This window comes from Amblyraja radiata, chromosome 5 (genome assembly GCF_010909765.2).
Source record: "Amblyraja radiata isolate CabotCenter1 chromosome 5, sAmbRad1.1.pri, whole genome shotgun sequence".
Lineage (NCBI taxonomy): Eukaryota > Metazoa > Chordata > Chondrichthyes > Rajiformes > Rajidae > Amblyraja > Amblyraja radiata.
Genome location: NC_045960.1, coordinates 12,975,310 through 12,989,395, shown reverse-complemented (window position 1 = coordinate 12,989,395; position 14,086 = coordinate 12,975,310). Strand labels below are relative to the sequence as shown.

Genomic DNA, 14,086 nt, shown 5'->3' with positions numbered 1-14,086 from the left:
GCAGATCCTTCACCCAATTTATTATTATATAGAATGATTTAGATAATTATTTCAACGCACAATGTGCAAAATTAAAGTTTACAAAAGAAAGCAAAAAAGAAAAGCAGATTCCAAGCACGGTGAGGCTTGGTTTTATCTGGTATAATATACTCTGTAGTAAACGGTTTTTGACCTCCACAATGAGTAGGAGTTGTCGAATTTCAGGAGGTACACCCCGCGTCCCGGGTACTGATGGGATCCAGCATAGACCTCCTCGTGGCAATCGCGTCTGTAGACTGGCACCACCTCGTCCACCTGCACTTTGCTGGCCTCCTTCTTCACTTTCTCCGCCTCGCTGGGGGTCCCTGGCGAAAACAAGCAAACTGCTCTCAAGACTTGCAAACGCGGAAGAGCGCAGCACACGAGCAGGCCCTGCGGCGCACAGAGTCTGTGCCAAACACCATGCCAAGATATAGAAACATAGAAAATAGGTGCAGGAGCAGGCCATACCGCCCTGAACCAGAACCGTCATCTAAAATCAGTACCCCGTTCCTGCTTTTTCCCCATATCCCCGATTCCTTTAGCCCTAAGAGCTAAATCTAACACTCTCTTGAAAAGATTCCTCCTACCTGCATGCGTGTGATCTATAACCTTCCATTCCCCGCACAATACATGATTATCCAAAAGTCTCTTAAAACATCGCTATTGTGTCTGCCCCCAGCACCACCCTCTGTGAGCTCCAGGCACCCACCACCCTCTGTGTGAAAAAGATCTCCGCATGTCTCCTGTAAAGCTTTCCTTCCTCACCTTAAAGCTATGCCCTCCAGCCTATTACTTTCTCATCCTGGGAAAAAAAAGTTCCGAGTGTCTACTCCGGCTCTGCCTCTCATTATTTTATATACTTCTTTCAGGTCTTCCCACGACCTTCAGTGTTCCAAGGAAACAATCCAAGCTTGTTCTATCTCTCCTTACAGCTAATGACCCCCGATTCAGGCACCATTTAGGTGAAACATAGAAACATAGAAAATAGGTGCAGGAGTAGGCCATTCGGCCCTTCGAGCCTGCACCGCCATTCAATATGATCATGGCTGATCATCCAAACTCAGTATCCTGTACCTGCCTTCTCTCCATACCCCCTGATCCCTTTAGCCACAAGGGCCACATCTAACTCTCTCTTCAATATAGCCAATGAACTGGCCTCAACTAACTTCTGTGGCAGAAAATTCCAGAGATTCACCACTATCTGTGTGAAAAATGTTTTTCTCATCTCGGTCCTAAAAGATTTCCCCCTTATCCTTAAACTGTGACCCCTTGTTCTGGAATAGGAATTTGATGGGTAACTTTTCACACAAAGGGTGGTGGGGGTATGGAACGAGCTGCCAGAGGATGTAGTTAACGCAGGGACTATAAGAAACAGTTAGACAAGGTACTTGGATAGGACAGGTTTAGAGGGATATGGACCAAACACGGGCAGGTGGGACTAGTATAGCTGGGACATGTTGGCAGGTGTGGGCAAGTTGGGCCGAAGGGCCCGTTTCCACGCTGACTCTAAACGCAGAGTTGTGGTATCCCAAATCCTCACTGGTTGTGTTGGTGTTTCAGCTTCTAGGATCGATCGCTCGGAAGGAGGATGGCTCGTACCAAGCAGACTGCCCGCAAGTCCACCGGTGGGTAGGCTCCGAGGAAGCAGCTGGCGACGAAAGCCACGCGGAAGAGTGCCCCGTCGACCGGCGGCGTGAAGAAGCCCCATCGTTACCGGTCAGTGGACAGTATCCTTAAGCTGTGACCACTTGTTCTGGACTTCCCCAACATCGGGAACAATCTTCCTGCATCTAGCCAGTCCAACCCCTTAAGAATTTTGTACATTTCTATAAGATCCCCCCTCAATCTTCTAAATTCTAGTGAGTACAAGCCGAGTCTATCCAGTCTTTCTTCATATGAAAGTCCTGACATCCCAGGAATCAGTCTGGTGAACCTTCTCTGTACTCCCTCTTTGGCAAGAATGTCCTTCCTCAGATTAGGAGACCAAAACTGTACGCAATACTCCAGGTGTGGTCTCACCAAGACCCTGTACAACTGAACTCCCACTGTAGCCTGTCCAAAGCCTCCGCATCCTTGCTGTGATGGGGAGACCAGATCTCACACACTACTCAAAATGTGGTCTAAACAAAGTCCTATAAAGCTGCATCATGACTTCCTGATTCATATACTCAATGCCCCAACTTAAACCAAGCATACCATATGCCTTCTACACCATTCTATCACTTGTCAGGTTTATCCCCCACTACTCTTCCAGCTGTCGGGGGGAGGGCCCAATACAATCAATGCAAAAAAGGGTCCCGACCTGAAAAGTTGTCTATTTGTGTTCTCCAAAGATGCTCTAAATTTAGAAACCAAAATGCTGGAGTAACTCAGCGGGACAGGCAGCATCTCTGGAGGGAAGGAATGTGTGACGTTTTGGGTCGAGACCCTTCTTCAGACTGACCTTACCAACCCAAAACGTCACCCATTCTTTCCCTCCAGAGATGCTGCATGTCCAGCTGTTACTCCAGCTTTTTTGTGCCTAACTTTTCGGTTTAAACCAACATCCTACACATGCTCCAAAGCTACTCCAGTGTCATTCCATGTTCTATCTACATTCTACGAGTCTGACCTTCCACAAGACAGGGTACTGTTCGATTCACCTCTGCCCCAACGAGGACATTGGACATTGTCTTTGAAACTGATGCGCTACAATGCTGAGTACTATTAACTTTAACTGCACTCTGCATCTTCCCTATCGCCCCACCTATTCTACTCGAGTTTGAAGGGATTGTACCCATGTCTGGTATATTTTCACTCTACTTCCCGACACGTGACAATAATAAAATTAAACTTTAAAACCTCAACTGTGCCAATCTTTAAGAGGACCTATTCTTTCACTGAGCACCCTTTTAATCTTAATATACCTGGCGAATCACAAAGTTTTTTCTTTCACCTTGCCTGACAAATCCATTTCATGGCCTCTTTCATTGCCTTCTGAAGTGTAATCCTACACGTATATCTCGCTCCATGGGACAATGAAACCTAAACCTAGGGTGCTGGAGGAACTCAGTAGGGCAAGTAGCATCTGTGGAGGACAATGGACAGACAACATTTTGGATTGGGGCCCTCGTACCTCGATACACATGACACATGTCATTTCACTTGCACTTTATGTGCAATGTGACGAATAAACCATATTGTATTGTATTGTATTGTAATAATAAACCTAAATATGCTGGAGGAACACAGCATCTCTGGAGGGAAATGGACTGAGGACATTTTGGAGTGACCCTTGTGCCTCGGTACACATGACAGGAATAAAACTAAAGCTAATTGTAAATAAGGCAGAGATACGAAGTGGCTCCATTTCCCAGTAGCAGCACGCCCCAGCTCCCCGCCCCAGCATGGACAGAGGCGTGTCCGGCCTACCTTCATCATCGTCCTCCTCGTCGCTGGACTCTGTGACGTGCACGCTGACGGCGGTGCTGGGAGAATCCGTCCATTCAAAGCACACGCCGAAACCTATGTCATAATTGTCTGTGGCAAATTCCCAGAAGAGGTAGGAGCCCTCCTCGTGGGTGGGCACCCGCACCGTCACCACCTCGCCCCGGCCCACCATGATGACCGAGTCGGCGTCCTGCCGGATCTTCTCCTTGAAGTCTTTGATCTGCGGCCGGGTCCACATGGACGGCGCTGCAATGACTGGCGTCGCATCTGTGGGGACACAAGGACACCACCGCACCCTGACGGAGTCACAACAGTACAAAGGCTATCTTCCTATTGATATACAAATATCAAAAGGAAGATATTGAGAAAGATAAAGATTTTATGCCAGCAGAGGTTCAGGCAACTCTTTGTGTGTTAGTCACAGAAGTTAGTGGTGGGGCGCCACGGTAGAGTATTCAGGCACTGCGCTCTGCGTCGGGAAAGCAGCCGACACAATCAAAGACTTGTCCCACCCCGGTCATTCCTTCCTCTCCCCGCTCCCGTCCGGCAGAAGGTACAGAAGCTTGAAAGCGCGCACCACCAGACTCAGAAACAGCTTCTGAACGGTCTTTCCATAAGCTAGGGCACTGTCCGATTCATCTCTACCCCATTGCGGACATTGGACTTTGTCTGTGGAACTGGTGCGCTACAATGCTGAGAACTATAGTCTGCACTCTGTATCTTCCCCTTTTCACTAGATACTATTAATGTACATACAGTAAGTTTGTAAGTTATACAAGCAGAATTCGGCCATTCGGCTTTATTGAGTCTTCTCCACCATTCACTCATTGCTGATCTATCTTTTCCTCTCATCCCCATTCTCATACCTTCTCCCTGTAACATTTGACACCCTTACTAATCAAGAAATTATCAATCTCCGATTTAAAAGGACTTGGCCTCCACTGCCATCAATGGTAACGCATTATCCAATCTGATTAAACAGAATGCAAAACAAAGCCTTTTACTGTACCTTGGTTATTGTGACAATAATAACCAACAAACCTACAAACTCCTTTGCGATGTGGGAGGAATTTGGAGCACCCAGAGGAAACGCAGGCGGCCACAGGGAGAATGTGCAAACTCTACACAGACAGCACCTAGATTCATGATTAGTATGGGTGTCAGGGGTCACGGGGAGATGGCAGGAGAATGGGGTCAAGGGCCTGTCCCACTGCGGAGACCTAATTCGCAAGTTTAAAAGAGTTTGCCCTCAGCATTGTCGACACGAGGTCCTAAGAGGTCTTTGTAACTCTCCTTCATGCTCAAGAGTAGTCCCCGCGTACTCGAGGCCTCAGCTAGGTTGTGGCGGTTTTTTTCAACATGTTGAAAAATGCCCACGAGTAAAAAAATGGTCGCCATGGAAAAAACTCTAGGTTTAGTCGCGGTAGGTCATAGTAGGTCGTAATGCTATCGTAGGGAATCGAAGGCAATCGAAGATAAAGCTCGTTGAGAAATAAAAGGTGAGTAAATCGACCGGTAATGTTAAATGCCTGCTAAATTTTACTAAAAGTTGTCTGGCTTCTTAAAAGTGTCTCCACTCCTTCTCTCCCCCCCCCCTCTCCGCACTCTCTCACGGACTTAGCGTAACTGTGCCAGCCGTCTTTTACCTTCCTGTTCATCGCGGGTGTGAATTTCAGACAGCGCTCCCCCGCTTTCCCTGGCCCCCGCCTTTGCGATGTGTGTGTGTGTGTGTGTGTGTGTGTGTGTGTGTGTGTGTGTGTGTGTGTGTGTGTGTGTGTGTGTGTGTGTGTGTGCGCGCGCGTGTGCAGACGGTCGATTCGGCTCGCGGTTTCATCGCTGACGGTCAATCCAGCTCGAAGTTTTTCAGGCGAGTGCCCTCGAGCTTGAAGGTCAAAGACAGTCGCTGAAAGGTTGCGTTAGTGGGATAGGCCCTTAAGGAGAGAGAGAGAGAGATAGATCAGCCATGATTGAATGGCGGAGTAGACTTGATGGGCTGAATGGCCTAATTCTGCCATCACTTATGACCTAAACGCAAACCTAAACCAATGATTCGATAGAAACGAAAACATGGGTGAGAGAGACTCCACAGGAAATCGCAGTGTCTGCGGGAGACCTGTGAACGGGGATCCATGGTGGTTAATAAACTCCAGTGCTCACCTTTTGGTCCGTTTTCCAGGATTTCCTCCGAGGATTCAGGCTCGGGCTCTTTCTCCGAGCTGTCCGTGTGAGTGCTTGTCTGCCCGTTCACCGTGGGGGCCTCTCCAATTCCAATGTGTGTTGTTGGTACGATTGGCTCCTGCTGCTGCTGCTGCTGCTGCTGCTGCTGCTGTAGTGTTGCCTGAAGCCATCAAAGAAACAGCCCACCGTTAATACGAGTAAAAATACGACGGACCCGTTTTAGAACATTTCAAAGCCAACAGTGCAGGAGAAACTCAGCGTGTCAGGCAGCATCTCTGGAAAACATGGATAGGTGATGTTTTAAGTCGGGACGTTGCCTGACCCGCTGAGTTACTCCAGCACTTTGTGTCATTGCTTGTAACTAAGTATTCTTTGCTCCAAGTCAGACTTACTTTTACAAAGACTAAGATTTTAATTGCCTTGCAATGGAATAAGTCTAATGTTCATGCCACAGGTTGCCTTCTCCTGATGGTTTGTACCACTCCTTAAACAGGAATGTCCACTTAACCTACCACTAGTCATCTGCCCAAATATCTGCCCTAATGTACTAGAATCGTAGAAAATCACCATTGAATTAGGCCAAGGGTCACGACCAAAAACATCACTTCTGTAGAGATGCTGCTTGACCTGCTGAGTTACTCCAGCACCTTGTCTTTTTTTGTAAGCCAGCATCTGTAGTACTTTGTTTCTATACAGGAAGAGGCCCCTTGCCCACAATGTCCCTGCTGAACATAATGCCATGGTAATCTAATTCCTGCCCCCGTGTACGATGGCTCCAAATGACCAGGGTGAGAGAAGTCTTTGATTATATTGGCTGTTTTTCCGAGCCAGAAGTGAGTTTAAAAAATGCTTCCACAGGGATGTCAGATGTCAGGGATGTCACAGTGCAGAAACTGGCCCTTCAGCCCAAATCGTTCATGTAATATTACAAGAAGCCGTGTGATGCCGATTTAATTACTGGTATTTTTGTATCACATGTATTGATGTTTGGGCAGGCTACTGAAAATGCACACCTCCAGATTCAGGGACAGTTTCTTCCCAGATGTTGTCAGGCAACTGAACCGTCATCTCACCAGCTAGAGTGTGGTCCTGACCTCCCATCTACCTCATTGGAGACCTTTGAACTATCTTTCATTGGATTTTATCTTGCACTAAACGCTGTAACTTTATCCTGCATCTGTGCACTGGGGTCGGCTTAATTGTAATCGTGTATATTCTTTTCTCTGGATAGCATGCAACAAAAAGGCTTTTCACTGTGACAATAATTTAAAAAAACCTAAACCTCTTCTAGGATAGACACAAAATGCTGGAATAACTCAGCGGGACAGGCAACATCTGGAGAGGAGGAATGGGTGATGTTTTGGGTCGAGGCCCTTCTTCAGACTGATGTCAGGGGAGTTGGGCGGGACAGAAATAAAATGTAGTCGGAGCCAGTCAGACTGTTCGGAGAACTGGGAAGGGGAGGGGATGGAGAGAGAGGGAAAGCAAGGGCAACTTGAAGTTAGAGAAGTCAATGTTCATACCGCAGGGGTGTAAGCTGCCCAAGCGTACACCGTGAAACCTAAACCTCAATCGGTGAGACTTTACTAATAATGTTACCCTGCCTTGGACATGGATTTTAAATTTGGCCTCTTAAAATTGTAACTACTTTAGCGAGCTGAGGAACTATAAAGCTGGCATTATTGTAGAAGGCAGTGGCATTTGCAAATGAGCATGAAGAAGGCAGTTTCTCTTCCTTTCTATAAGCCCCAAGCGCCATTGCAACTTGCACAAGGCACTGTAGATGCCAGTTTACAAAAGCAAATAATAAGCGCTGGAGTAATTAAGTGGGTCAGGCAGCATCTCTGGAGTATTTAGTGAAGGTGGAAAGGTGGCACAGCTGATAGAGATGCTGCCCCACAGCGTTATAGACCCGGTTTTGATCCTGATCTCGGATGCTGTCTGTGTGTGGAGCTTGCACGTTCTCCCTGGGACCGCATGGGTTTCCTCCACGTTCCAACGAAGTGCGGGTTTGTAGGTTGATTGGCCCTCTGTAAAACCCTCACCTAGTGTGCAGGGAGTGGATGAGAAAGTGGGATAACACGGAACTTAGTGCAAACGGGTGATCAATGGTCGGCGTGGATTTGACAGGCCGTGGGTTTGACATCCCTAAAAGAGCTAAACTGAACATGCTTAGGTGAAGAAGGGTCCACACCCAAAGTGTCACCTATCCACATTCTCTAGAAATGCAGCCTGCACTGCTGAGTTCCCCCAGCACCAGATGTCTTCCATTCATTCCCCATTATTGCCTAACTGTGTCAGGCACAGGGCTCACCTGCTGCTGTGCCATCTGCACCTGGTATAGCTGTTGCATGTACTGTTGATAGTGCTGCTCCTGAAGCTGCCGGATCAGGAGCTGCTGTTGCTCGAAGTTGCCGGGGTACTGTTGGGCCGCGTATTGCTGGAACTGCACTGCGGTCTGTGAGTTTAAGGCAGCCATGATTTGTTGCCTGAAATGGAGAAGTTCACAGAGTAACATTCCCGGTTAAACCTCACACGACCTCGCGAGCTGCTTGAACTTCTCAACCCACTCCCGCCAACAATCTGCTGCATGCAGGCACCACTGCTCAAATGTAGTTCTTTAGCCAAACAGGCCAGGAAGGATCCACATGCAGTAATTTTGCAGCCTGTAGGTTAGAGTCATAGAGATTAGGGACACAAGCACTTCAGGCCATCTCCTCCATGTCGACCAATACACCCAATCTAAGCTATTCTCACGGCCCACATCCCTCTAAACTTATCCTATCCATGTACCTATCCAAATGTCTCCATCCATACCGGCTAAGATGCTCCATTGAAGCTGGTCCCATTTGCCTGCGTTTGGCCTATCCCTATCCTGTCCAAATGTCTGTTAAATGTTATTGCATTTGCCTCAACTACCTCATAGTTCACACAGAGAGTGGTGAATCTGTGGAATTCTCTGCCACAGAAGGTAGTTGAGGCCAGTTCATTGGCTATATTTAAGATGGAGTTAGATGTGGCCCTTGTGGCTAAAGGGATCAGGGGGTATGGAGAGAAGGCAGGTACAGGCTACTGAGTTGGATGATCAGCCATGATCATATTGAATGGCGGTACAGGCTCGAAGGGCCGAATGGCCTACTCCTGCACCTATTTTCTATGTTTCTATCTATGTTTACCTCCTCCGACAGCTCATTCCACACACTCAGCATCCTCTGTGTGAAAAAATTGCCCCTCGGGTTCATGTTAAATCTTTTCCCGTCATACCTTAAACCTATGTTCCTCTGGTTCTTGATTCCCCTACCCTGGGAGAAAGAATCAGTATATGCACCCTATCTATTCCTCTCATGATTTTATACACCATTATAAGATCACCACTCACCCTCCTGCGCTCGTAGGAATAAAGTTGTAGTCTGCCCAAACTCTCCGGATAGCTCAGGTTCTCGAGTCCTGGCAACATCTTAGTAAATCATTCCAGCTTAATGGCATCTTTTTTTTTTTAAATAGCAGGATGACCAAAACTGAACACAATGTTCCACGTAAACTTTGAAACAGAAACTCTGCCAATTTTAGTCAGGTAGCTGGGGAGGACTCCAATGTGATCTCAGGCAATGGGATGGAAGTCAGTCAGCGTTTCTGTGAGGGCCAACATTCTACTCAAATGGTGCGTCAACAACTCAACAACTCAACAACAATCACCGTTGGGATGTGGGGTGAGGCGGTCAGAGACAGCTACCTAAATATACTTGAACAAAGTCCTTGTATATTTGAATAAAGTAACTATTGCACAGCAGCAACTTCCCCCCAACACCAGTCAGGGTATTGAGTATACAAGTTGGGATGTTCTGTTACAGTTGTACAAGACATTAAGTGAGGCTGCAATTGGGAGTATTGTCTTCAGTTTTGGTCACCGTGCGAGAGGAAGAATGTTGTTAAACTGGAAAGAATGCTGAGAAGATCCACGAAGATGTTGCTAGGACTCGAGGGTCTGGGCTATAGGGAGAGGTTGGGCAGGTGAGGATTTTATTCCTCGGAGTACAGGAGGCTGAGGGGTGATCTTGTACAGGTGTATAAAATCATAAGGAGTATAGATAGGGTGCATGCATAGAGTTATTTTCCACTCTGGGCATAGGTTTAAGGTGAGAGGGGCAAGATTTAATAGGAACCCGCGGAGCGACTTATTCCATACAGAGGGTGGTGGGTATCGGGAACAAGCTGCCAGAGGTAGTTGAGGCAGGTACAATAACAATATTTAACAGACATTTGGAGAGGATAGGAAAAAAGGATATGGGCCAAATTTGTGTAAATAGGACTAGCTTAGATGGAGCATTTTGGCTGGCGTAGATGAGTTGGGTCGAAGGGCCTGTCACCGTGCTGTGTAACTCTATGACCCTTCAGGACACTGTACTTTTGCCTCGTGTGGTGGTGAAGGAATGAACGCTGGCCAAGACGCCTGGAGTACTCCGGATATCCTTGTACTGTCACTCACTAAAATAACTGAGTGGCACAAGAGAGCCTCAATTTAGCATTTCACTTTAGGTTTAGCATACCGAATTTCTTTAGTCAGAGGGTGGTGAATCTGTGGAATTCTTTGCCACTGAAAGGCTGTGGAGGCCTAGTCAGTGGATATATTTAAGGCAGAGATAGGTATATTCTTGATTAGTACGGCTGTCAGGGGTTATGGGGAGAAGGTAGGAGAATGGGGTTAGGAGGGAGAGATAGATCAGCCATGACTGAATGGCGGAGTAGACTTAATGGGCCTATCATTTATGACTATATGACCCTCACTCCCGTAGGACCATCAGGTTGGATCAGGAGCAAGACTTGTAAGCGTGACTTGGTGATACACTGCTAGAGTCACAGCCTCACAGCACCTGGGACAGGGACAATCTTGAGATTCAATTCTTCACATCTGTATAATTGGACTTGATAACCTGAAGACCCATGTTGGCTTAGACACCTCGGATCAAATCGTCAGCTTTCGATGGTAGCACATACAACATAGGTCAGCACAGCACAGGAGCAGGCCCTTCGGCCCACAATGTCTGTGCAAGATAAACCAATTTCCCCAACCTACACATGTTCCATATCCACGTGCCTATCTAAAAGCCTCAAACGTTAGTAGCTTTCACAGAGATCTTTTGTGAACACCAGCATCAGTTGTAATGTGGAGACAAGTAACAAGGAACTGCAGCTGCTGGGTTACCAAATAAGACACAAAGTACTGGAGTAACTCAGTGGGTGAGGAAGCATCTTTGGAGAACACGGACCGAGGACGATTCGGGTCGGGACCCTTCTTCAGATGCAACGTCACCACTCAGGGTCCCAACGCTAAACGTCACATCAAGTCAGTCTGAGGAAGGATCCCGACCTGAAATGTAACCTATTCATGTTCTCCAGAGATGCTGCCTGACCCCTCTGTGTCTTCATTAGCATCATCTTGTGCGTGGTTCCATACTTAAGACAAGAATATCCAGAGTTTCCAGTCTAACTACAATCATTTCATTATAATCAGGCGGCAAGAAGGGAGGTAAACATGAGGAGAACAATGAAACTGCCAAATGTGTCTTGAGAAAGGAAAGACCAGCCGAGCCTGTTTCCATTACGCTTACCAACAAAGAGTTGCAGAGAGCTCATTGCGTTTGTGAACCACTCCAGGGCTCTAAACCGAGGTTGACGTACGTCCCTGATACAGCTAGAAATGTCACCTATTCTATTTCTATTTCCACTGAGATGCTGCCTGACCCGCTGAGTTACTCCAGTGGTTTCTTCTGCCACTCCATGATTTTATTACACTGGTCAGCATGGACTTGGTGGGCCGAACGGTCTGGTTATGTACTCGATGATACCGATTCAAAAACCGACCACGCAGATATAATAACACCCAGTTTAAATGTTAATGTCAGCACCCCCAAACACAGATGAAATTAGTGGTGTACAAATAAGCTTGGGTTAAAACTAAAGAGCTTCAGCTGACGAACATCTTACTTTTGTTGCTCCATTCGAAACCGTTCTTCCTCCAGATTTCTCCGCTCCCTCTCTTCCCGCCTCCTTTTCTCTTCCTCCTCTCTCTGCCGCCTCTCTTCTTCCTGCCGCAAACGCTCCCGTTCCTCCTCCTCCCTGCGACGCCTCTCCTCCTCCTCTCTCCTGCAGATGGAAGATAAGCCAGAATGTACCGTCAAAACAAAGCAGTTTGAACGCAGGCGGCTGAACATCCGGCGTGGAGTCAAGCAAGCACTCAAGCTTACACAGGGCCTTTACTGCAGTAAAAGCTCTCAATGCCCATAGAATTAATCAGCAAAAATATGTCACCTAATCCAGAGATCTAAGTGGCAGATATTGGAATATAGAATAGTACAGCACAGGAATAGGCCCTTTGGTCCACAATGTCCATGCCGAACGTGGTGCCAAGTTAAACTAATCACCACCGCCTGCATGTAATCCATAGCAGCCCATTAGGGCAGCACAGTGGTGCAGCGACAGAGTTGCTGCTTTACAGCACCAGACATTCGGGTACCATCCAGACTAAGAGGTGCTGTCTGTACAGAGTTTGTGCGTTCTCCTTGTGACTGCGTGGGTTTTCTCGAGGTACTCCCACATTTGAAAGATGTACAGGTTTGTAGGTTAATTGGCTTTGGTAATATGGTAACTGTAAAATTGTTCCTAGTGTGTAAGATAGTGCTAGTGTATCCAGACTAGGCTGTACCATGGTCGGCGCAGATTCGGTGGGCCGATTGGCCTTTTACCCGGCTATATCTATAAAGTAAAGTCCTTACATATCCATGCGCCTATCTCAGTCTTTGAAACACCACTATTGTATCTGCCTTTACCCCTTCAGTGTGTTCCTGGCACCATCACCCTTTGTGTAAAAAAATAAACTTGCCTCCCACATCTCCTTTAAACATTGCCCCTCTCACCTTAAAGTTATGCCCTGTGGTCTTTGACGTTTCCACCCTTGGAGAAAGGTTCTGACTGTCTACTGTATCTATGCCTCTCAATTATATATACTTCTATTAAGTCTCCCTTCAGCCTCCAATGCAGCGGGGAAACAATCCAAGTTTGTCCAACCTATCCTTTTAAGTAATACCCTCTAATTCAGGCAGCATTCTGGTAAACCTGTTCAGCACCCTCTCCAAGCAGCGAATTGTGGACGCAGTCCAGACCATCACACAAACCAAAGATCCTGTAGCGAGCAAGATAGATCACTCGACGAAAAAGACGTAGTACGGTCATGGGCAGATTCATGGGTAATTTTTGGCCCCATTTCCGTAACCGGCTTCTGTCTCCGCACCAAAGATCCCATAGCGGAGCAAAGATAACTAGTGCGGAGACGGAAGCCGGTAAAACATCCTCGTAAAAATAAAAGTTCTTTGGTAAAAATCTTCTCCTCATTTGCAGAATTTAAATTTATTAACACAAACTGTCCCCCCGCAACGTTGATTACACTGCAAGTCGGGTCGGGTCGGGTTACTGAAATGCATGAAAAAAAGGCCCACGTTCCGCTCCGTTGCGTACTACACGTCAGCCCATTGCATTTAGAAGGAGTGGTCTATCTTGCTCCGCTGTAGGATCTTTGACGCAAACCAACCTCCCTCTATTGACTCCATTTATAGCTCACACTTCCTCGGCAAGGCCAGCAGCATAATCAAGGACCAGTCGCACCCTAGCCACTCCCTCTTCTCCCCTCTCCCATCATGCAAAAGGTATAGAAGTGTGAAAACACACACCTCCAGATTCAGGGACAGTTTCTTCCCAGCTGTTATCAGGCAACTGAATCATCCTACCTCAACCAGAGAGCAGTCCTGAGCTACTATCTACCTCTTTGATGTCAGATTATCCTTGATTGGACTTTGCTGGATTTACCTTGCACAACGTTATTCCCTTATCATGTATCTATACAGGATTACAATGGGTCGATTGTAATCATGTATTGTCTTTCTGCTGACTGGTTAGCATGCAAGAAAAGCTTATCACTTTACCTCGGTACACATGACAATATACTGTAAACTGTAAACGCCCTTTCTCCAAACTGGAGACCAGAACCGCACACACCACTCCAAATGTGGCCTAATCAAAGTCTTAGAAAGCTGCAACATGACTTCCTGACTGTGATATTCAATGCCTCAATACCCTGACCGATGAAGGCTGGCAGGCCACTCCAGAGAACACAATCCAGGTTTGTCCAACCTCTCGTTACCTGAGCAGTATCTTAAAGGAGGAAAACCGGAAAGCCAACACGGGCGCAGAGGGAAAGCGAAGGAGAAGATGTGGGTTGGGGTAATGGTGAAGGAGGAGCATGAACAACCACAGAGTACAGTGCAGTCCAATGTAAATGGGCAATTGATAGGTAGAATGGAGAAGGGGTTGGGGAATACTTCATGGGAACTAAAAGGAAACGATTCATCACAGCACAGGGCTGTACAGTGGCTCAGCGGTAGAGCTGCTGCCTTACATCGCCAGG

General features: G+C 47.1%; 1 protein-coding gene across 1 annotated transcript in view; it reads right to left on the bottom strand.

The window, feature by feature from the left end:
• The window catches only part of acbd3 (acyl-CoA binding domain containing 3), a 57,287-nt gene continuing 43,201 nt past the window's right edge, over nucleotides 1–14,086 (bottom strand). The window contains exons 5-9 of the mRNA XM_033020487.1: nucleotides 11,614–11,772; nucleotides 7,943–8,117; nucleotides 5,608–5,788; nucleotides 3,433–3,717; nucleotides 1–344 (exon numbers count right to left, since the gene is read on the bottom strand). Of these exons, the coding sequence (XP_032876378.1) occupies nucleotides 133–344; nucleotides 3,433–3,717; nucleotides 5,608–5,788; nucleotides 7,943–8,117; nucleotides 11,614–11,772 (1,012 nt within the window). The 3' untranslated portion in view covers nucleotides 1–132. The remainder of the gene's footprint in view (nucleotides 345–3,432; nucleotides 3,718–5,607; nucleotides 5,789–7,942; nucleotides 8,118–11,613; nucleotides 11,773–14,086) is intronic.